This window comes from Pseudorasbora parva, chromosome 22, assembly GCF_024679245.1.
Source record: "Pseudorasbora parva isolate DD20220531a chromosome 22, ASM2467924v1, whole genome shotgun sequence".
In the NCBI taxonomy this organism is placed as follows: domain Eukaryota; kingdom Metazoa; phylum Chordata; class Actinopteri; order Cypriniformes; family Gobionidae; genus Pseudorasbora; species Pseudorasbora parva.
The window spans coordinates 845,571-870,000 of record NC_090193.1 but is presented as its reverse complement, the minus strand read 5'-3'; the positions used below and the strand labels follow the sequence as shown (position 1 = coordinate 870,000).

The 24,430-nt window shown below is 41.2% G+C and overlaps 1 protein-coding gene across 2 annotated transcripts; it reads left to right on the top strand.

The window, feature by feature from the left end:
* The first annotated feature begins 1,795 nt into the window (after positions 1-1,795).
* On the top strand, positions 1,796-21,071 carry isy1 (ISY1 splicing factor homolog). Of its 2 annotated transcripts, none has more exons than XM_067431765.1 (11): positions 1,796-1,922; positions 2,220-2,242; positions 2,493-2,544; positions 2,677-2,742; positions 2,879-2,921; positions 3,006-3,118; positions 12,496-12,613; positions 13,982-14,104; positions 18,955-19,076; positions 19,158-19,244; positions 20,705-21,071. In XM_067431765.1, the coding sequence occupies exons 1-11, from the start codon at positions 1,920-1,922 to the stop codon at positions 20,810-20,812; spliced, it is 858 nt and encodes a 285-aa protein (XP_067287866.1). In that variant the 5' UTR covers positions 1,796-1,919; the 3' UTR covers positions 20,813-21,071. The 2 variants fall into 2 exon arrangements, with proteins under 2 accessions (XP_067287866.1, XP_067287865.1); XM_067431764.1 differs by having other exon boundaries at positions 1,797-1,922; positions 19,155-19,244.
* Positions 21,072-24,430: the final 3,359 nt, after the last annotated feature.

The following is a 24,430-nucleotide window of genomic DNA, read 5'->3' as shown; positions in this document are numbered from 1 at the left end:
TGATGATGAGGGCGGGGCCACCTGTCACTCAAAGATCCAATCAATTCCCCTCAGACACAATCAAGCCCCGCCCTGCATTTGTTCTTGTTCCTGAAGCGCTTCACTCGGGTACGGCACTCTATAGTGAAGAGAAGACGAGTGCATCTTCCTCCTCATGCTGACTGGCTGTGGGATTCTCAATCACTTTAATGAGCAACACACACTAGGAGGGCTGTGTAATCAAGGGCTGCGTTGTTTTTTATATCAATATGCAAATAAAATGTTTGGGGATTTATGGGAACTTGATTGTAGAATTCTGCAGAAAAGTTATGAAAGGTTTATTCTGTTGATTTCATTAAAAAAGTCTGACATAATTGTGTTAGAGTATGCAGAATGAACATCCTTGAATAAGGAGCATAAATTAAAATTAAAATGCCGTTTATGTCCAGTGATATAGGTCAATTTCAATTTCATAATTATGATTAGTACATAAAAATTATTACTTGGTATGCCACAATTTAGATTTTATTTAGCTCATACACGATTCATTATGTCACATAATTTTGACTTTTACATCATTATAAATCTCGATTCCAGATGCTTCTGATCTGAATGAAAACTGTCAATAAAGTGCAGTTGTGTCTCTCACCGCTAGATGGCACACACACCTTTCAAAACTTTCTTTTCTTCTTTTTTATTATCGGAGTTATCAGAGATATAAGAATGTAAACAACACTTTGACAACAACATCAATCATAAAAAGAACAAAAAATGCTAAACAAAATGCATAAAGGGCCATGGTTGATATAAATTTACATTATATAAAATAGAGATGTCTCAAGAGGCACCTGTATATTATAGGAAAGAATGAATATTATAAAATGTACACAATGTTATGGATTTTAAGGCTTTAACATTGCTGGAAGTTGATATTGTATCTAAGTAGTACTTCAGATTTTTTACAAGATATATTAAATAGGGGCATTAGAGACAAAATGTGCACTTATGTATATAAAAAAAAATTAGCTAGTAAAATAAATACATTTATTAGAAAATATTTGTGCTTTACATTCTTATCAACATGATAAAAAATAAATAAAAAATATCCTTGTACAACAAGGAAAAATTGCCTACGTGTGAAAACACCTTTCAAAACATGTTTCACGTTTACTTATGAACTCATGTTTGTTCACAGGAGTAATAGTTACTAGTTAGCAAATATATTAAAAAAGTTTGTAGACAAAGTTGGCTTCAGATAGATAAAATGGCAGCTAATGAGCTGCTCCAACAGTCAAAATATTAATTTTTTCAGTCTGAAACAGTCAGTTTAAATTTTGTCATTTAGAGTTTGAATTAGTCAGTTAGTTTGAATTTTGTCATTTAGAGTTTGAATTAGTCAGTTAGTTTGAATTTTGTCAGTTAGAGTTTGAATTAGTCAGTTAGTTTGAATTTTGTCAGTTAGAGTTTGAATTAGTCAGTTAGTTTGAATTTTGTCAGTTAGAGTTTGAATTAGTCAGTTAGTTTGAATCTTAGAGTTTGAACAGTCTTTGCTCATTTGAACATTCCGACAATGAAAGCCTGGGATTTTTCCGAGTTTTGATCAGCATTTTTAGGAAAACCGTAAGTAGGATCTGAAGGTCTATAGTCTGTAACGTTATGCTAATTCCAGGAGGAGCAGCAACAAGAAATGTAGTCTCGTAATAATAAAAAATAAAACGCGTAAGTAGTAGGTACTTTTTTTAAAGCCAATTTAATAAATAAACCCAGGTGGTTTGATCCATAGACCGTAACAAAACAACGTGATACGGATACGGTTTGATCGGTTTGATCTGTGATTGCTGGCCGCGCCGGAAGTTGTCCAGTGCAGCTTCACGTCATATCCAGGCGACGTGCGCGCTCACCGTTGAGTTCACGCAGGATTGAACATCTGAACCACAAACATGGTAAAATAAATATCCTTATTATATCTAAAATATTTTTAATGCTCATAAGTATTATAATGGATAACAACGTTCTTTATGAACCCGAACATCTCCTGTAAACGCGGGGAACTTTATCCTTCAGCGCTGACGCGAAGTTTTAAAAACAGACATTAATGATATTCCTCTAGTGTTATTATCACCGACACGATATGATGTTCAAATCAATCAACACATGATATCTGATATATCTGTATATGATTATATTATGAACATGTGAGCGATCTAACTGTTTATGAACTGCTGCTGTTTTGTTTCTAGGCTCGAAACGCAGAAAAGGCCATGTGAGTAACTTAATCATATTAATCTTATTCATATTAATACTTTTCTTTACCACTTCATTAAGAGAAACATTCACCATATGAGTGAAAATCAATACATCTGTGTTTTATGTGCCTAATGTGAAGAAATACCTTTAATATTATATATCTGTCACAACACCCTTTCATTGTTTAAACATGCTATATATATATTAAATATATACACTGTGTGGGTGTGTGTGTGTGTGTGTGTGACGGTGTGTGTTGTTTGCAGGACGGCTCTGGCCAGGTTTCGTCAGGCGCAGCTCGAGGAGGGGAAGGTGAAGGTGGGTCATCTGTACACACACACACACACACACACACACACACACACACACACACATCTCAATCCTCATGCAATGAGTTCTTGAGTTCGGCGATAAGGCTTCCGTTCACCTGATCATGTGACACATTCACAGGAGAGAAGACCTTTCCTTGCTTCAGAGTGCAATGAGTTACCCAAAGCTGAGAAGTGGAGGAGACAGGTCAGAACACACACACACACACACACACACACACACACACACACACACAACAAATGAGTGTCAGGTGAAACACACACACACACACACACTGTATTCAATGAGCTCACTGAGTCTTCTCTTATCCTCCATTCTCTAGATCATCAGTGAGATATCCAAGAAGGTGGCCCAGATTCAGAACGGTGAGGTCATGTGACACAGCGATGCGCAGGTCATGTGACAGTGTTGTTGTTCTTCATTGGCTGAGCTCTGTGTGTCTCCCTCAGCTGGATTGGGCGAGTTTAAGATCCGCGATCTGAACGATGAGATCAATAAGCTGCTGCGAGAGAAAGGACACTGGGAAGTGCGCATCAAGGAGCTCGGAGGACCAGACTATCGGGTGAGAGGGTAATGCTGCTCGGGTCCTGTGATTGGAGGACTGGACTGACCAGTGGACCAATGGCGGCGCAGCGTCTCAGATGCTGGTCTAATGCCGCCTTCACGTGCTATCGGAGTTATAGTGAATACGAGTTTCCGAGGGGCACACATCGCACATGAACGCGCTCTGATGTCGTGTTTACCGCTGGGAAGTTCGGAAATAATGCGGCCTTTATTCACGTGCTATCGGAAGTTTCCCGCTTCAGAAGTCGGGATTATTTCGAGCTTGTTGTCGGAAAGAATGGAGGACGCCAGCTTCAAACTTTTGTGCATCTTGGGAAAATCTTATTTTAACACTATAACTATTTCAGTCATTTCCCGGTCCCAGAAAATCATAATCACAATCGCAGCACAACACGAAAGCATATCGTTTATGATCACATTCACAATAAAGGCGATTCACAATATACAATATATTCACAATAAAATAGTGTAGACGAGATGAGGCTGCTCAAAGAATAAAACGGCAATAGTTTCAGCCATAGAGCCTATTGTGTAGCTACTTTACCACACTATCTAGATTCTGGAATGATGGTCAACTAGATGCGATTTTTGATGTGTTTAGAATACACAATATGCTTCAAATGATTATTGATTTATGTAAATATGTACTACTTTAATGACAAGACAGTTAAATTGTTGTGGAATAAAACAGCTGCCACAGCAGAAATCCGTCTCCCATCCGCCATTTTGAACGGTTATGCCACGCCAATTTCGGGAACTTGGGTATCAAAATTATTCCTGAACATCCCAGCGGTAAACACGACACCAGAGGGCGTTCATGTGCAATCTTTACCTCGGAAACTCATATTTACGTTAATTCCGATAGCACGTGAAGGCGGCATAAATCCTCCAGAAGCGTTAGTGCAGTGGTTCTCAAAGTGAGTCTGCAAAATCATTTAATCCAGTCAGACAGGGAGCGGCCATCGGGAAAATCCTTGATGAGCTGCTCATAAATTGGGCCGGCAGCTTTGATATAAAGGCAGTTTTTCACGAAGTGTCAACGATAGACACGCGTAGCTAAAGCAGCAAATCGCTCCTCTCTGATAGGGTCGTTCAATCACTCGTTTAGCCTACACAATATTTAGCTAGCATAGCTCTACGTGGTGTTATAATATATTTATACAGGCCATATAAGACCATTAATTAATATTTTTTATAACAGATACCGATTATTTGCATGTTTATGTGCCGATAACCGATATATAGAACCGATATGTGTTCATTGTGTTATTTCTGTTGTTTTATGATTATGGCAACAGCACTGAATGGAGCTTTTTAAACACTAGTTGTTGCAGTTTCACTCCCTTAGACACAGAACAAAAGACATTTACATCAATAGTCTGAAAGAGCGCTTTTTTAATACAGTGCAAAGTCTTTTTAACATTAATGCTGTTGCATATTTTTATTTATAACATTCTAACAACAGGAAAAATAGATGCCAATGTCTAATGCTTTCAAATGGAGAACATAATAAATACATGAGAGTTGAGTTGATCAACTCCCCATAACTATAAGCATTAGTTTTAAACTATATAGTTTTAAAAGGTTTGTTGATTAATATAGTAAAGAGAGAATGTTCTCTGCAATATGCAAAAATTGTCAGAAAAATAAACAAAACCGCAAATACATCATCGCTATTATAGAGTCCGTCTCATCTGGCTCGCTATCAGAATTATTAATAATGATTGTGTCGGTCTAATTATGAAATCCTGATGACAGAGTGATGTTTTCATCTCTGCGTTTACACGTCTTGCGGAGATATAGGCCTAATTAGGGCTGGGCGATATGGCCAAAATGTAATATCCCGATATAGCTCAATTGATATCCCGATAACGATATACATAACGATATAGCAATTTTTCTGTTAATTCAGTTTATGAATAGTCTATACAAAATTGCAATGTGGAAATGCAGTTTGAAATGATATAAAAAAACAAATAAAGGTAGTATGGACTACACTTTTTTTTCATTTAGAACCTTTTATTCAAGCAAGACCGTTGGTAAAGTTAACACCTGCCTAGGAATGTTAACCGATGACCGTTTGACCGATGGTTGACCGTATCAACGTTAACCGATCAAAGTTGTCAGTAAAAAAAAAAAAGTGATCTCTAAATTAGGCTATTATAGACAGTGGACTAAACGCTACTACAATTAGCCATCTCATTCCAAAATATTTTTGTGTGAAGTGAACAAATCCCTCGCACTCGTTTTTTCATAACTCGCCTGTGTGTAGGCTACTTAATAAACCAATAAAAACATTTGGCACGCGCTCACAAGGTTTGCAAAAAGTAAACAGGCTAAACACTCGAGGTTAGAGCCAGGGCAGACGACAGTATGAAGCGTGCATTTCGCTTAAGATGGGCTTACATTTGGAAATATATTACATCTTCATTTCAGTGGTAACACATGATCGTTGATGTTGATCGTCTTTCTTTATTATTGTTAGCACTACCTCGAACTAAAGCGGGTCTCTTCGGAGCTGTCATTTTCTTTAATGAGCCGCGGCAATGTTTCAAATGAGCTCATAACGCTAGACAAATGCCTTTATTTTCAACGCGATCACCTTGTACCCAAACCATTTCAAAACTAATGAGCCGATTTGTCCTCAGATTACAAACAAGCTCCACGGCGGCGCGTTTGCGGGACTCGTGTTTCGCGCTGTGGGGGATTTAAAAAAGTGACGTGAGTGGAAGGGAGGCGAGTGAGTGAGTGTGTGTGTGTGTGTGTGTGTGTGTGTGTGTGTGTGTGTGTGTGTGTGTGTGTGTGTGTGAGTGAGAGAGAGACAGAGAGACACAGAGAGAGAGGGAGCGCGGCTCGCGGCTGTTATTTCAAATAACGCAGCATATTTTAAACTAATCGGTTTACCGGTTTCAACCGGCTATGAGGCTCGGTGGTCGGTCAAGAGAATGTTTAGTTTTCGCCATCCCTACACCTGCCATTAAAATATTTCAGTATATGGCTATGGTGTGCCACGCGTAAAAGCCCGTTGCAGCGTCTGTGTCTGAAGTTTGTTTTGCGTGCTTATGCACCACTCTGGCATAATTATTACCCTGGTCTGAACCGCGTCTACTACCGTCTTCCTCCATGTTTGTTTATGTATTGCAGTGTGCATGGGCATGCCGTGGCGTGAGGTGCATCTTGACGTAAAATTCTGCTGTAAACGCCTTATCGTGGCGTAAGCGATAGAGCCTAAAATAAAACGATAGACATTTTCTATCGTCCAGACGATATATTTCGTCATATCGCCCAGCCCTAGGCCTAATTATTATTTTCACAGAGCTGTAATTATTTAGATGTTTATTATATAATGTTAAATAGCAGATGTTAAAGGTAGGATAGGTAGGAATTGGTTAAAAAACGTTTTTTCCAAATTTGTTTAAGCGTTCTTTATATATCAATACATAATTAAAATGTAAGTACTCTGAAAAAGAAAGTATAAAAACTGAGGGTCTGTAGACCTCTCAGGACTGTTTTAAAGACAGCTCATTATTTCCACTCACTCCACCTTCTCCCTTCTGGGCTCTTTCCAAAGCCACGCCCCCAAAACACATGAACGCGCCTCACCGACCAATCAGCTGGAAGACGCATTATTGACCCAAGACGAGCGGAGAGCATGTAGTGACATCATGTCAGAATCACATGTGATAAAACATCTCACTTCATCAGGATGAATATAAACAGATAAGATGTCTTTATGCCTCACTATCAAGCTAGAACACCGATACTGGTAAAGCTTAAAATATATTTGTGTTTGATTTGGTAATGAGCTAGTTATATTTATTAGGCAAAGAAAACAGGTAGCATCATGTTTTCCCAATAACATCAGTTATACTGTGATGAAGATGAAGGTCGTGTAGATTCATGTAAGAGTCTCCATGATGAAAGCATTGTTGATTAGCAGTAGCTAAAGCTAACTTAGCTCTAAACAGTTCCTGGATGCGGTGTACTAGCTTACACATGCATTTTGTTATCTAAAGTTACATTTTGTGCAATTCAACACGACCGCGATCAACATGAGCTAAGCATATTGAGTATTTATCATCTCTACTAAAGGCTAAGTGTATAATATTGTAACTTTATGCTCAGTAATGTTATGTTAGCTATATTAGGCAGCTTCATGTGCTAGTGATACACGCTTCATGAAAACCGAAAACATTTATAATCAAAATGAAAGATGACCTGTCCAGCAGAAATACAGCAGCAATGAGGCGTTTTTCAGCCCTTTAGGTCCCTCAGTTCTCACCATCGTGTGAAAGCCACGCCCATATTTACTCGCGTTTGATGTCTTTGTTTATCCACAGACTTCTTGTGCATTGCCTTTACATGTAGGCTACTGTCTTCCTTTGTTAAGCATTGGTTGCCTTCGCTGACTGCTAAACCCGGCACCGTGCATTTTGAATGCTTTTGCTCTTCCTCGGGGCCGCGCATGTGTGGGCGAATCCTGTAGCGATAGCGGTGGTCGCCATGGTAGCGAGAGAGAGTGACAGTCGCCCAAGCCAATCATTTGTTTCGTCCCGAATGAAAATAATGAGTGGTGTTTATTACAGATTGAACAGTCTAGAGTCACTCGGTTTTTTTACTCTCCTTTTCAGAGAACTTACATTTTAATTATGTATTGACATATAAATTTGGACAAAAGTGTTTTAGATCATTCCTACCTATCCCACCTTTAATACAGTTTAACCCTTGTGTGGTGTTCATATTTTTGTGACTCAGCCAGTGTTCGTGGGTCTGGTGGACCCGCTGCATTTTTTAGTTTTTAATTCAACTCAAACTAAAATGTTATGTTAAAATACTCAACTGATGTTTACTTCATTCCAATTACAAGCAATATAAACAGCATAGATCGTTAATATTTTCTCTTTACCTTTGTTAGATCACATTTAAGAATTGCTACCTCGTGTGGGAACGGCAGGGGTAGACACAACTCACTCTTGTAGCTACTTTCTCACACTCACACACAATCTCTCTCTCTCTCTCTCTCTCTCTCTCACACACACACACAACCATAACACACACACACACACACGCACGCAACCCCCCCCCCCCCCCCACACACACACACTTGGATATGTGGTGTATAGTTACTCTCCATAGGCATACGGGTTTTTCTAATGTACAAACTGTATAATCTATCCCCCTACACTAACCCTACCCCTAAACCTGCCCATCACAGAAAACTTTTGTCATTTTTTGAATTTCAAAAAACACCATTTAGTATGTTTTAGTGTGAGGACACAGATGTCGTCATATACCATGTTAACGTTGTAATATCCATGTCATTATACACATTTGTGTCCTCATAAACCATATACAAGAACACACACACACTAACATCAGCCCTGACAGGAGGAGGACAGAGTAAACGTACACAGGACCTACAATTCCCACACTTTTATTAGCCAGTGGACCCGAACATCCTGTGTGTAATATAAATGTGTAGGGGGGGTGTACAGTGTGTGGTGATTGAAAACGTGTTCTGATACATGTTCCTTACAGAAAATGAGCCAAGGAGTCTCAGTTTGAAAAAATAATTATTCGTATCATTTTTCTTTCGATAAAAAATGAAAACGGGTCCAACAGACCCGAACACCATACAAGGGTTGAGGAGTTTTAAATTATTCTCAAAATGTCCACAAGTTGGCGCCATTTATCGGTGAATCCGATATTACAAAACCGATACCCGATTATGGGGAAATGCTTAATAATCAGGGAAAATATCAGGAAACCGATGTATCGGTTGATCACTATTCATAGGGATGGGTATCGTTAAGGTTTTAACGGTATTACTACTCTTACCGATACTGCTTATCGGTCCGGTACTTTAACGGTATTCTTATCGGTACTTTTTGAGATTATATATATATATATATACACACACACACACAATTAACAAAAATACACAGCCTACACATGCAGTGCTTTCATTTCAGGAAGAATTCTACTAATCAAATGTAAAATAACACTGTTCATCATAAATAGCCAAATTAATGCTTATTAAAGCTGAAGTTATTCATGCAAGAGCTGTGAGTGATTTTCTCTTTGCATTTGGTTGTTTATTCGCAGTAATTCGTCAGCATGTTTATTTACACCGCTGCCTCTTTAAGACAGACGTGCAGATCTATAGGCGACAGGCAGATGGACTATATTTTCTCTTGACTATATCCATAATAACTACGTCCATTTTAGACACAAACTGTGTAGTGTTTAAGAGACTCTCCAAGCCAGTCATTTTGACACAGATGTTTGTGTACATTTGATCGTTTAGACGCGAGTGTGAAACCGAAAGTGTAATTTGCTCGTCTCGTTACGGCTGTTTCAGAGCGCGCGCGTCGACTTGGGAACAATCTCTTGCGCACATTTTTGTGCATTTAATCGCTCTTTTTATTATTAAACGCGTCCCACAATTTACCAACAGTGGCTAGACTGTATTTTACAACAATCTCTGATCGTGCTGAACTGCTGATTCTGTCATTACGTTTTAGTTTTATGGAGAAATGACAGCTTGGCTACTGCTGCAAAGGGAATCAAGTTGGGCTAGACATAAATATTATTATTATAATCTTTGGAAGACAAAATCTAAAATAAAAGCAGACTATCACAGATCTAAAGTGTAACCAGGCTATGTTTGAATGTTTGGTTCTGTCCTCCGTTTGCGGAGCTCTCTCTCTCTCTCTCTCTCTCTCTCTCTCTCTCTCTCTCTCTCTCTCTCTCTCTCTCTCTCTCTCTCTCTCTCTCGTGTATTTTCAAAAGTACCGACAGCAGAACCGATAACGTCAGAGCTTATCGATACAACGGTCTTTCAAAATTCAGCCCCGGGGCCCGTTTAATACCGGTTTTCGGTACCCATCCCTAACTATTCATAAGTTATAAATTGTACTATATAGCCCGTTTAAATATGCACACAGAAAGGCGAACCACATTATCTTCTCCCGCTTTCTCTCCATGTTTAACACGTGAGAAAAAAACCTTTTGTTACATCGTTGGGTTCTGATAGGCCTGGTGCAATAGTCAATAAATCAATTAACCGTGCGATAATTTTTCCGGCTGCGATAATTTCCATTTGCATGCTTGTTTGTTTTCCTCGTCTCTCTCGCTGACTCTCGTCCGTTTGGGGAGGAGTTTGCATAGATATATAAAATATATCTATCTACCTTTATTCTGTAAATCTATGGGTGTTTGTACTCGACGCGCAGACTTAAAGCTACACTGAAGTCGGCCGTTTGATAAAAGCAAGTTATTCTTCAGTTCAGTCTGTCTGTGCTAAAGGCTCATGAGTTCCTGTAGAGATAGCGATACACATTCTCCTTTTGGTGCCAAATAAATGAAAAGCATCCTCGATGTCTTCTCTCTCTCGCTGTCTCAGAATCTCACCTCGCTGTCCTCAGAGAGGGTCAGGTTCAGTGTGTGCGTGATTACATGATATAACATTTAATTTAATACCGTATCCTAAATTAAGGATAATTAAGATATATATCATATGCTGAAGTCTTTCTGGAGTGTTAACAAATTAAAAAAAAGAAGAACCGCACAGAACCGGAAACCATGATAAGGAAGCGAACCATGGGTTTTGTGAACCGCCGCCCCTAATATGCTCTTAAAACACCATCTTCGCCTGCAGTTTTCATTCATTTTATTTATTATTTTTGGTATTTATCCAAGTGCATGGGGAACAGTCCATCTGTGATTATGTACAGTAAAATAGTTGTAAAATTAAAGTTAAGAGGCTAGGTTTAATATTGTTTCTGTTCTTACCTCTGCTCCCACCTGAGCGCATCAATTCCAGATGTGTATACAGCGGTAGCCTATAAAATGACATTTCATAAAAGAGCATAATCCATACTGCTGATATCCATTTTCACTTGATTGAGGTAATTTCCATGTGCGTTATTTTTAATTAATATTGTTTGTTATTTAGTAGCTAGCCGATGTCATTTGTAATGAAAGCCGTTTCTGCCACTGAATACAAAAAAGGTAATCGTGACTTTAATGTCCGAATTGTGAGAGAAGTCCTTTTTTATAGTTTTATATAAACTTTAATTCTCTTTGATAAGCCTGCACGAGTACAGACGTATGAGCCTTCACTCGAGCGTCATGTCCAGAGCTGCATTTACATTCACTGGCCTATTTAAAAGTATTTATATATTGAATTATGTTTTTTAAAACAAACGAGTCATATTATGAGCTTTGCGGCAATTGGCTGATGAAACATTGATTAAAGTTAAGATGCAATGTATACAAAACAAAAATTACTTTAAAGAAAGACTTTCAACAAAACGTAATGATGTCATTATCTCTCAACATGAGACTGAATGTGTGTTTAATGGCTCCAGCAGAAATCCTTCTTCTGAGCGTTGGCTGTGATGAGCTGAGCATGTGGAGAGGCGTTCTGTAAGACGGGTCTGAATTATAGACCGTAAAAAAATATATACGACTCGACATCATCCGTTTCCGCTTGCCATATTTGAAGCTTTCAGGCGGGGGTGCACGGCGCGGACATCTTGGGACCGAGTCTGCGCAGTAGCGATTTCGGGACCAGAGTTGCGCAGTAGAGCGCAGGAAGTAGAGCAGGAAGTACAGCTGCGATATCTAAAGCCCGTCCACACTCTCGCAGATGCAGAACAATTAATTATGTTGGTGTGAAATAAACAGTTATGGAAATGTAGAAATTAAAGCTAAAGCTCTAATCTGCTCCCAAAAATTTCGAAAAAAGTCCATTAGTGCCTCAGTGACTTCACTCAGAGAAGCCGTCAGTCTCAGCTGTCAATCATGACGTCACACACCCGTTTTTAAAGCGTCAGATAACTAACTAAAACTAAACTTATTTTTAAAACGAACACCTGAAATGAAATCATCGTGATGATAACTGCCTTCAGTGACATAAACTAACTTTGGGGAAAAATTTTTTAAGTGTAATTTTATTATTTAGTTTGCCTCGCATCCATTAGAAATCACAGAGGGGCGGCTATACTGGGACCGGCCACCGGGGGGCGATGGAGGCGCGAAAGCTTCAGTAAATGAGAGGGAGACTGCAGGCTTGGTCTGAATTAGGCTGAAAAACGATTACAATGCAGTTCATTCCAGTGGGATTTAAGAGTTAAATAGTTTTGAGCTTCTCCACTGCAAGGGCCACTGGTCTCAAAAGGTTTGAGAACCCCTGGTTGTGTGTGTGTGTGTCTGTGTGTGTGCACGCGTGCACGTTCAGGGAGAGAGTGTGTATTCCTCCAGAAATGTTGTGTGTGTGTGTGTGTGTATCCCTCTAGAAACGCGAGAAGTGTTTGTGTGTGTTTCGCCTGACACTCATTTATGGTGTGTGTGTGTGTGTGTGTTTAATAGAGAGTGGGGCCGAGGATGTTGGACCACGAGGGTAAAGAGGTTCCAGGAAACAGAGGATACAAGTATTTCGGCGCCGCTAAAGACTTACCTGGAGTCCGAGAGCTGTTCGAGACGGAGCGTGAGTCCAGTCACATGATAACTGATCCGGAACCGCACTGCTATACCGTAATCATGATAACTGATCCAGAACTGCACAGCTGTACCGTAATCATGATAACTGATCCAGAACCGCACAGCTGTGCCGTAATTATGATCACTGATCCGGAACCGCACCGCTGTACCGTAATCATGATCACTGATCCGGAACCGCACCGCTGTACCGTAATCATGATCACTGATCCGGAACCGCACCGCTGTACCGTAATCATGATCACTGATCCGGAACCGCACCGCTGTACCGTAATCATGATCACTGATCCGGAACCGCACCGCTGTACCGTAATCATGATCACTGATCCGGAACCGCACCACTGTACCGTAATCATGATCACTGATCCAGAACCGCACCGCTGTACCGTAATCATGATCACTGATCCGGAACCGCACCACTGTACCGTAATCATGATCACTGATCCGGAACCGCACCGCTGTACCGTAATCATGATCACTGATCCGGAACCGCACCGCTGTACCGTAATCATGATCACTGATCCGGAACCGCACCGCTGTACCGTAATCATGATCACTGATCCGGAACCGCACCGCTGTACCGTAATCATGATCACTGATCCGGAACCGCACCGCTGTACCGTAATCATGATCACTGATCCGGAACCGCACCACTGTACCGTAATCGTGATCACTGATCCAGAACCGCACCGCTGTACCGTAATCGTGATAACTGATCCAGAACCGCACCGCTGTACCGTAATCATGATCACTGATCCGGAACCGCACCACTGTACCGTAATCATGATCACTGATCCAGAACCGCACTGCTGTACCGTAATCATGATAACTGATCCAGAACCGCACAGCTGTGCCGTAATTATGATCACTGATCCGGAACCGCACCGCTGTACCGTAATCATGATCACTGATCCGGAACCGCAACCCGTTTTACCGTAATCATGATCACTGATCCAGAACCACACCACTGTACCGTAATCATGATAACTGATCCAGAACCGCACCGCTGTACCGTAATCATGATCACTGATCCAGAACCGCACCGCTGTACCGTAATCATGATCACTGATCCAGAACCGCACCGCTGTACCGTAATCATGATAACTGATCCAGAACCGCACCGCTGTACCGTAATCATGATCACTGATCCGGAACCGCACCGCTGTACCGTAATCATGATCACTGATCCAGAACCGCACCGCTGTACCGTAATCATGATCACTGATCCAGAACCGCACCGCTGTACTGTAATCATGATAACTGATCCAGAACCGCACCGCTGTACCGTAATCATGATAACTGATCCAGAACCGCACCGCTGTACCCTGATCATGTGACCTCTGCCTGTTCTCTGCAGCTGTGCCGCCGCCCAGAAAAACCCGCGCTGAGCTGATGAAGGACATCGACGCCGAGTATTATGGGTACAGAGATGAAGACGACGGCGTTTTGGTGCCTTTGGAGCAGGAATATGAGAAACAAGGTGAGGCGAGCCCCGACTAACACAAACACACACCGAGAATACGGTTGGATTCTAGACCTCTCGTCCCAGTCTGTCAGTAATACGCATGCAACATTTTTTTGTCATCTCAATCACGCGTGCACACTGCCTCCGAAACTTTCACCTGTCAAAAAAAAATTGGAACAGGTTCGATTTTTTGCGTTTTCGCATCCATAAAAACTAATGCTGTCAATTGATTTAAATATTAAATCGTGATTAATCGCATATTATCATGAGTTAATTTGCGATTAATTGCAATTTTATCACATTTTTATCAGTTCTAAATGTACATTAAATTAATGTTTCATGTTTTTAATTCTCTAATCAACAGGGGAATGGACACATATGATATATATTGAGACAGTCCAGACACAAATGCAATAGCACGTCATAAAGCGAGACGACAACATAAGTTATAACCGTAATTAAACTAAAGTATCCCTGATCTCTTCATCAGCAGATATTCTCTGCTCATCTGTTCCCACACCAGCGGTTTATAGATTATCATGACAATATGCTAATCAATGACTGAAGATCATTAACGCATAAATTCAGAAACGTCCTCCATCATTGTCTGACTCCTGTTTGATCATAAAAGGCTGAACAGTTTCTGACATGTTCTCTCTTTGTGTGTGTGTGTGTGTGGTGATCAGAGCTGCTAACATGAGCTCTTGAGCTCCGCCCTCTTCCTGAAAGGGGGCGGGGAGCAGCAGCTAATTTGCATTTAAAGGTACATACACAAAATAGCGTTTTTTTGCTTACCCTCAAAAAGTGACAGTTTTAACATGCTATCAATGACTATCTGGGGTTATTTTGAGCTGAAACCACACACAAACACACAGACATGGGGGACTTCAGAGAGTTATTCTACATCTTGTAAAAAGGGGCATTACAGGACCCCTTAAATGACCTGCAGTGAGTTACTGCATCTTAATGTGTGTTGGGAGGTCCATAGATTGAGTAAAGTTGCTTTTTTAATATTGATATTATGCCAGTTTATAGTAAATAATAGCACATCTGTGGAACTGCAGAGTTGATCCTCAATCAGCGGCGTCACTCGCTTGGCTTAAATCTGTGTGTGTGTGTGTGTGTGTGTGTGCTCCTCGTGCCTCCACACGAGATGCGCTTGATTGAGGCCGCACACACTCGCGTGAAGCGCTGCATTATGTGTGTGTTCGCTCTGGACAGATGTGGTATTGTGTGCTGATGGCATTTCCTGACATGTGTTTCCCATTTGTGCCTGTTTAACTGATGCTTGACATGCGGAGAGAGGTCTGTGATAACACACACCTGACCTGAAGTCACATGACCGAGGCCTGAAGTACGGACGGTTAAACAGGGTTGAGGTAGGGCCGATCACACAGAACGCGTTTTTTGCAGCGTTATGCCTTGTCATTGAATGGATTTCGGTTGGCAGAGAGCAGTCTGCACATTGCTTAGTTCAGTTCAGTCTTAATTCATTTCCCGAAGGCAATTTGGGTGCAGAAAACAAGCATACACATAAAAACAGTGTCTCACACATATACTCGAAAATAGGAGAAAAAAACCCACACTAAATACATTTACACTAAACAACTTTACAGTAGGCCTGTCGCGATAGTCAAAAAATCAGTTAATAGCACGATAAAAAAAATGAGCTCTAATTTTTCCGGCCGCGATAATTTCCATTTTCATGTTTTTGTTTTCCTCGTCTCTCTCTCGCTGACTGCCCGCGTGCCTCGTCTGTTTGGGGAGGAGTTTAAACCATAGACTGTAAAAGGGTTTATACTCGACGTGCAGACTGCGATGAGACGTCGTGCTCGGAGAGATTCGACTGGAACTCGTGGCTCTTCAGTTGTGGAGACGCACGCAAAGTTACAAAATTTGACGTGCACAGCGCCAAGCGAAATGGGGTCTCGCTCCACGTTGACGTCACTTTTTGCCGCGCTCGTGCGGATGCGTCGAGTATAAACGAGGCTTAAAGCTACACTGAAGTCAGCCGTTTGATAAAAGCAAGTTATTCTTCAGTTCAGTCTCTGTGTGCTAAAGGCTCATGCGTTCCTGTAGAGATAGCGATACACATTCTCCTTTTGGTGCCAAATAAATGAAAAGCTTCATCGATGTCTTCTCTCTCGCTGTCTCAGAATCTCACCTCGCTGTCCTCAGAGAGGGTCAGGTTCAGTGTGTGCGTGATTACATGATATAACATTTAATTTAATACCGTATCCTAAATTAAGGATAATTAAGATATATATCATATGCTGAAGTACATTTCTGGAGTGTTAACGAACAAAACAACCGCACAGAACCAGAGTCCATCGCTTTTATGGTGTTTGGTTGTTTTGATCATTTATTGTGGGTATTTAACATGTTTTCCGCTTTCAGTGTCTTTAGAAATAAAAGTTTATTGATCTTTGAAAAGGTGTACCTTTTCCATTATTATGCCATTATCATTATTTTAGATGAAAATGGTCTCAGAACGACTATATTATCGTTCATCTCAATCATCTCTGGGCTAATTTATGGTCCAGCAGTGTTATCGTGGCAGGCCTGACCGAGGGGACTAGTGAATGTGTTTTGCTAAGCGGAGTTCTCTACCGGCTACCAGAAGGGAGAAGAGGAAACTCAGAATATAAAGGATGAGAATCATCTAACTAAGGGTGCGTTCACACTTGTCATGTTTGGTTCGATTAAAGTGAACCCTGGTGCGATTGCTCGGTTAGTGCGGTTCATTTGAACATATGTGAACGCTGCCATCCGAACCCTGGTGCGCACCAAACAAGCGGACCGAGACCGCTAAAAAGATGATGGGTCTCGATCCGCTTCCAAACGAACTCTGGTGCGGTTCGATTGATATATGAACGCAACACGGACCAAAGACATGTAAACGGACCAAAAACAGGACGTATAATGTCACAAGATGCGACGCATAATGCAGCTGATTTGACGACGCGGAAAGATCGGTGTATCCAAAATGAGTAACTTTAACGTTAGAGGGCAAACGTGGAGCAACGAGGAAGTGCTTAGTCATTTGGTCTGACGAGCATGTTTCGAAAATGCTAGAAAAAACACACAAAAAGCAGACCTGGCTCTTCTCATCAGAGGACCTGTGTTGCCCATTATTAGCAGGTACAGACGACAGAACGGCCGTCTCTGTTCTGCACAACGGAGGAAATCCTGCTGCTGTTTTGAACATTTCATGAGCTCTTCATGAGTTCTCTGGTAAAAAAAAATAATGCCACATGTACACGCATAAAATGATCGCGTTTAATCAGCACACAGCGTTGTTCTGAATGTTTTGAACATTTCATGAGCTCTTCATGAGTTCTCTGGTAAAAAATAATGCCATATGTACACGCATAAAATGCCCGCGCGTGTAATCCGCACACAGCATTGTTCTGAATGTTCGGTAAGCGAGCTCATACGTCATATAAGCCGACCAATCAGGTTGTGAGCGTCTCCCTGTGCCTTTGGTTCGGTAACTTTAGGGTCGCTGTTAAAAATGCTCGTGTGAACGCTGAGCGGACCAGGACAAAATGTTTTGTTTTTTGGTCCGGACCAAACGAACCGAACTAACCGAACTACAAGTGTGAACGCACCCTAAATGTTCTGGGCTTTACCCGAAGCCTGTCTATGGTTTAACGGAGCCACAGTCGTCCGCTTCCCCTGATTTACCATCCTCTCAATACGGTTATTATTTTTAACATTCAGAGAGTTGGACCAGCACAACAATGAAAAGGATAAAAACAACTCAATATAAGATCTATAAAACATACCCATCAGTGTTTATCCACTTTAAATGACCTCAGTTTCCGTAAGCAGTACAAGCTTTGCTGCCCCTTTTTACACCAGACATCAGTATTTGCAGAAAACATCAATATGTGCCCTGGGTGCCTCGCGTTTTTGAAGGAGCGCTCGCAGCGCATGATTTAAAAAAAAAAAATCAACTCTGAGAAGCATCTGACATCATCGCGTTTATTTTCTGTTGTCCAATCGAATGAATGGAGGGGGGGGGGCTTCCGTTGTGTTGACGTTACATTGATTTGACTGACAGGAAGGCTGATTCGTATTTAAAAACATGAATTAAATAAACAACTTTAAATATGTCTATTAGTTTGTCAATGTTTGAATTATTAAAGCGTTAGTTCAGCCAGAAATGAAATGTCTGTCATTAACTCCTCTCCCTAATGTCGCTCCACACCCGTCAGTCCTCCGCTCATCTTCACACACAGTTTAAGATATTTTATATTTAGTCCGAGAGCGTATGCAAGTGTATGCACACTATACTGTCCATGTCCAGAAAGGGAATAAAAACATCATCACAGTAGTCCATATGAGACATCAGTGGGTTAATTAGAGTCTCTTGAAGCATCAGAAATACATTTGGGTCCAAAAATAACAAAAACTACGACTTTATTCAGCATTGGCTTCTCTTCCGCGTTTGTGTTCAATCCTCAGATAAAGATTCAAACGGTTATGAATCAGCGAATCGATTCATGATTCGAACAAAAACTACGACTTTATTCAGCATTGGCTTCTCTTCCGCGTTTGTGTTCAATCCTCAGATAAAGATTCAAACGGTTATGAATCAGCGAATCGATTCATGATTCGGATGACTCTAGGTGAACTAACCCTTTAAATGGATGAACTGATTCTTCACTTTATTTTTAGGTGGCACTCCTGGTCCTCCATAGATTCGAGGGTTGCCTAGAAATATAAAAAAAATGGTCTTTTCTAAATTAAAAAACATCAACCAAAAAAGGCAGTGCGGTGCTCCTCGCGTGTTGTGTGTGATCGGGCCTTAATCCGTGTGTGTGTGTGTGTGTGTGTGTGTGTGTGTGTGTGTGTTCCAGTCATAGCGGAGGCGGTTGAGAAATGGAGAGCAGAGAAAGAGGCTCGATTAGCGGCTGGAGGAGTGGTGAAGGATGCGGAAGAAGAGGAGGAGGAGTTCATCTACGCTGTCAGAGATGAAGAGGTGAGCCTCATCCATCCATCCATCCATCCATCCATCCGTACACTCATCCGCTCACTCACGCCATCTTCTGTTTTCCAGCAGTCTGATGATGAGGCGGGAGAGCAGATGGAGGGCGAGGATGGAGCGCAGTCGTTCTTCGCTCATGTTCCTGTGCCCTCGCAGAAGGAGGTTTGGAGATTTATATTTTTAAATAAACAAATAAGAAATGTCAGAAATAATGTTTAAACGTGAATCTAAACCACCAGTAGGTGGCAGCAGGTGAGACATAATGAGCGAGTCATTTGAGTCGATTCATTCAAACGGATGATTCATTCAAGAATGAGGCAGTCGTTTATGAACAGGTCATTGACTCTTTGATTCAACGATTCATTCAAACACTGAATCGTTCAGACACACACACACACACACACACACACACACACACACACACACACACACACACACACACACACACACACACACACACACTGTTGCTGTGAGATGCGTTATGGTTCTGCTGTGATCTATTTTCGCTGCTGAAACAGAACAAAAACAGTCAATATTGCATCTAAAATGTAAGTGACTAAAGTTCATTAATAGTTTATGGAGCTGTATCGCAGCGTCTCAGGTTTGTGTAGTGGCTCCGAAACGCCACAGTCAAAGTCTGAGGTCAGAGTGTGTGTGTGTGTGTGTTTGTGTGTATGTTTCGCCTGACACTCATTTATTGTGTGTGTGTGTGTGTGTGTGTGTGTTCTGCCTGACACTCATTTATAGTGTGTGTGTGTGTGTGTGTGTGTTCTGCCTGACACTAATTTATTGTGTGTGTGTGTGTGTGTGTGTGTGTGTGTGTGTGTGTGTGTGTGTGTGTGTGTGTGTGTGTGTGCGTGCGTGTGTTTCGCCTGACGCTCATTTATTGTGTGTGTGTGTGTGTGTGTTTCACCTGACGCTCATTTATTGTGTGTGTGTGTGTGTGTGTGTGTGTGTGTGTGTGTGTGTGTGTGTGTGTGTGTGTTTTGCCTGACACTCATGCATGGTGTGTGTGTGTGTGTGTTTTGCCTGACACTCATGTATGGTGTGTGTGTTTTGCATTGACACTCATCTATGGTGTGTGTGTGTGTGCTTTGCCTGACACTCATGTATGGTGTGTGTGGGTTTTGCCTGACACTCATGTATGGTGTGTGTGTGTGTGTGTGTTTCTGTGTTTTGCCTGACACTCATTCATTGTGTGTGTGTGTGTGCGTGCGTGTGTTTCGCCTGACGTTCATTTATTGTGTGTGTGTGTGTGTGTGTGTGTGTGTGTGTGTGTGTGTGTGTGTGTGTGTGTGTGTGTGTGCGTGCGTGTGTTTCGCCTGACGCTCATTTATTGTGTGTGTGTGTGTGTGTGTTTCACCTGACGCTCATTTATTGTGTGTGTGTGTGTGTGTGTGTGTGTGTGTGTGTGTGTGTGTGTTTTGCCTGACACTCATATATGATGGAGAGAAAAGAGCAGCCCAGTTTATCACTGATATTTCGAGCCAGTTGTCCCGGTCGTGATGGTTCTGTTCGCTTGAACGCGTGGGATGGAAACGCTCATGACTGTGTGAACTCTGTGTTGATGTAAACTGTTCCTTTAATCCTGAATCATAACTGATCATGTTCCTGTGGATCAGATCGAGGAAGCGCTGGTCCGACGGAAGAAGATGGAGCTGCTGCAGAAATACGCCAGTGAGAGTCTGATGGCACAGAGCGAAGAGGCCAAAACATTACTGGGATTATAGCGGATCCGTGGGGAACGGAGCGGATCATTATGACCACATCTGCTGAAGTTCTGCTTGAGCTGCTCAGTGTGATGTACCGTTCACATCATTTATCATCTGTCGTTGTCACACTGTAACTGTAAACTAGTGCTTTATTTCACAAATGACTTCAGAAAAATTTTGTTCACCATGTAAAAGGACAAAAGTACAAAAAACTGTAAATATTTTGTATACCGTGTTGACTTTGCCTCTGTGCAGAAGTAAACTGCTTTTCTACAAACTCTGTCTTTATTCTGCTGCAGTGATTTCAGTGTAATGCACACATTCACAGGTTTCATTAGCAACGCAGGTCTCGTGTCGTGTTTATTATCCAGAGATTTTACATTTAACCGGCGTGCTGTTGAGGCTCTATAACATGAACGCATTAGCAGTAGCAGTCGCTAACTCAACGCGTGTGATGCTCATTAGGGCGGCTTTTCCTGGAAGACCTGAGAGGCACATTTAAAGTAACTCAGCAGTAAGATATTTCCTCACATTAAAATGATTCGGAAACAGTTTTTTTAATATATTAAAGGTGCAGTGTGTAGTATTTATGAGGATCTGTTGAATGAAATACAACATAACTGTTTTCAGTGGAGTATAAAGAGCGTAATATGTGTTTAATACCTTATAATGAGCCGTTTCTATCAACACACACCGTGGGTCACTTAAAGTGAAGCCGCCGCCATGTTTCTACAGTGGGCCTAAAGGGACAAACTTCACTATAGAGCACTTGCTACTCTCTGCTGTCTCAGGCGACCACTTTGTCCTGTGTCAGCCACCGTAGCTTCTCCATGTGCTCTGAAAGGGAGGGGTGAGCGGGTGCAATTCACAACCTCACCACTAGATGAACAGCCGCTAAAACTCACACACTGCACCTTTAATTTATTGATATAGAATGTAACTTTTGTCCCGCTAGCTGGATTAATGCAATAACAAACATTTTTTAACACAATAAATGTTTTAATAGGGCCAAAATACAAACACTAAGTAATGCATTATTAACAAGTGTCTTGAAATCCAACTAAAAAAATAGCTATAAAAACATGGAACGTCCGAGCAGAACCGATTTAAGGCCGATCACACTTTATATACGGCGTCTTTAAAGAGGAGCTGTGGTGCTTTTGTCCATCGGTCTCCAGTGTGTGGCGCTCCAGCTCTTCTCTATCAGTGTCAGTGTTCCTGAACTCCTCAAACGCCGCCATCTGCAGTTAACCAACACCTCACAATATTCCTCAGAGAAATACACCCCATTGACAATGGCAACGGTTGAGTTAAAAATCCTCTTTTGTGTTCTCCTGAAGAAACAAACACACCTACACCCCGATGCCCTGCAGATAAACATCACACTCTTATTTATGGGAGAACTATCCCTTTAAATAAACAGAAATGATCATGAACGAACAGTTCCAGGAGAACATTAAATGTCCAGTGAGCCATTTCTGAGAAACAAACATGCCCCGCCCCTTACCCTAAAGACCACACCCCTATCTTGATAGCCCCGCCCCCAAACCCCCAAACACTCAAACTGATGAACGCTGCCTTCGGAGGAAGGCATCACGGCCCATCTGAATCCAGCTTTAGCTTCCCTTCCTGAGATCTCTTCATCTGATCGATTTCTGAAGGCTGCATAGATGTGTCCTTTGATATCCCACAATCCTGAGCTTTCCAGGATTCCTGGTCAGTTTGTGTGTGTGTACGTTTTTGACCAGCTCTAACTCTAATTAAAGATTTGTTCTCACCAAAGCTCGCTCTGTTGATCATTAAAGGCACAGTATGTAATTTTCCGTCTCTTAGTCGACACAGAGGCGTGGCTTGACTCTTGAGTGGGCGGAGCTTTAATTCTGCCGCGAGCGCTTCCCCTTCTTCTGCTCGTGTGTGTGTGTGTGTGTAACAGTGCCGTTTAATCATATCACGCACATGTGAGTGTGTTAAAGTGATGTTATAATGCTACTATGAGCCGCTTGTTCACACTGCAGTGAGCGAGATCATATTAGGCGGTAAAACACGGCACTCTGAGCGGTAAATCAACAACAGCAGATTTAAACATTAAGACTAACTGTGTAGAGCTGGAGAACGATCATTAGTTTCTGTCCATCAATGATCCAAACAGTGTCTAATAAACACATCAGATATTAAAGCGGCGATAGTGTTTCCATGGTTACTACACAATAACACATCAGATATTAAAGCGGCGATAGTGTTGCCGTGGTTACTACACAATAACACATCAGATATTAAAGCGGCAATAGTGTTGCCATGGTTACTACACAATAACACATCAGATATCAAAGTGGCGATAGTGTTGCCATGGTTACTACACAATAACACATCAGATATTAAAGTGGCAATAGTGTTGCCATGGTTACTACACAATAACACATCAGATATTAAAGTGGCGATAGTGTTGCCATGGTTACTACACAGTAACACATCAGATATTAAGTGGCGATAGTGTTGCCATGGTTACTACACAATAACACATCAGATATTAAAGCGGCGATAGTGTTTCCATGGTTACTACACAATAACACATCAGATATTAAAGCGGCGATAGTGTTGCCGTGGTTACTACACAATAACACATCAGATATTAAAGTGGCGATAGTGTTGCAATGGTTACTATACAATAACACATCAGATATTAAAGTGGCGATAGTGTTGCAATGGTTACTATACAATAACACATCAGATATTAAAGCGGCGATAGTGTTGCAATGGTTACTACACAATAACACATCAGATATTAAAGCGGCGATAGTGTTGCCATGGTTACTACACAATAACACATCAGATATTAAAGCGGCGATAGTGTTGCCATGGTTACTACACAATAACACATCAGATATTAAAGCGGCGATAGTGTTGCAATGGTTACTATACAATAACACATCAGATATTAAAGTGGCGATAGTGTTGCAATGGTTACTATACAATAACACATCAGATATTAAAGCGGCGATAGTGTTGCCATGGTTACTACACAATAACACATCAGATATTAAAGCGGCGATAGTGTTGCCATGGTTACTACACAATAACACATCAGATATTAAAGCGGCAATAGTGTTGCCATGGTTACTACACAATAACACATCAGATATTAAAGCGGCGATAGTGTTGCCATGGTTACTACACAATAACACATCAGATATTAAAGCGGCGATAGTGTTGCAATGGTTACTACACAATAACACATCAGATATTAAAGCGGCGATAGTGTTGCAATGGTTACTATACAATAACACATCAGATATTAAAGCGGCGATAGTGTTGCCATGGTTACTACACAATAACACATCAGATATTAAAGCGGCGATAGTGTTACCATCAGTGTAGTTACGTAATCAGATTACTTTTAATCTAAAGTAACTGTGTAAAGTAACGCATTTTAACATTTACAACACAATATCTGAGTTACATTTTCAAATAAGTAACGCAAGTTTAAACGGTTATGGGATGCTCGTAACTAAGCGACAGAGTCCGTTAAAGATGACGACGTAGTCCTGAAGCTTGCTCTTCTGCTACACACTCAAAAGTTTGTACTTTTTCTTCACAATACTTTTAGGATGTAGTATAAGTTGGCGAATTGGGACACAG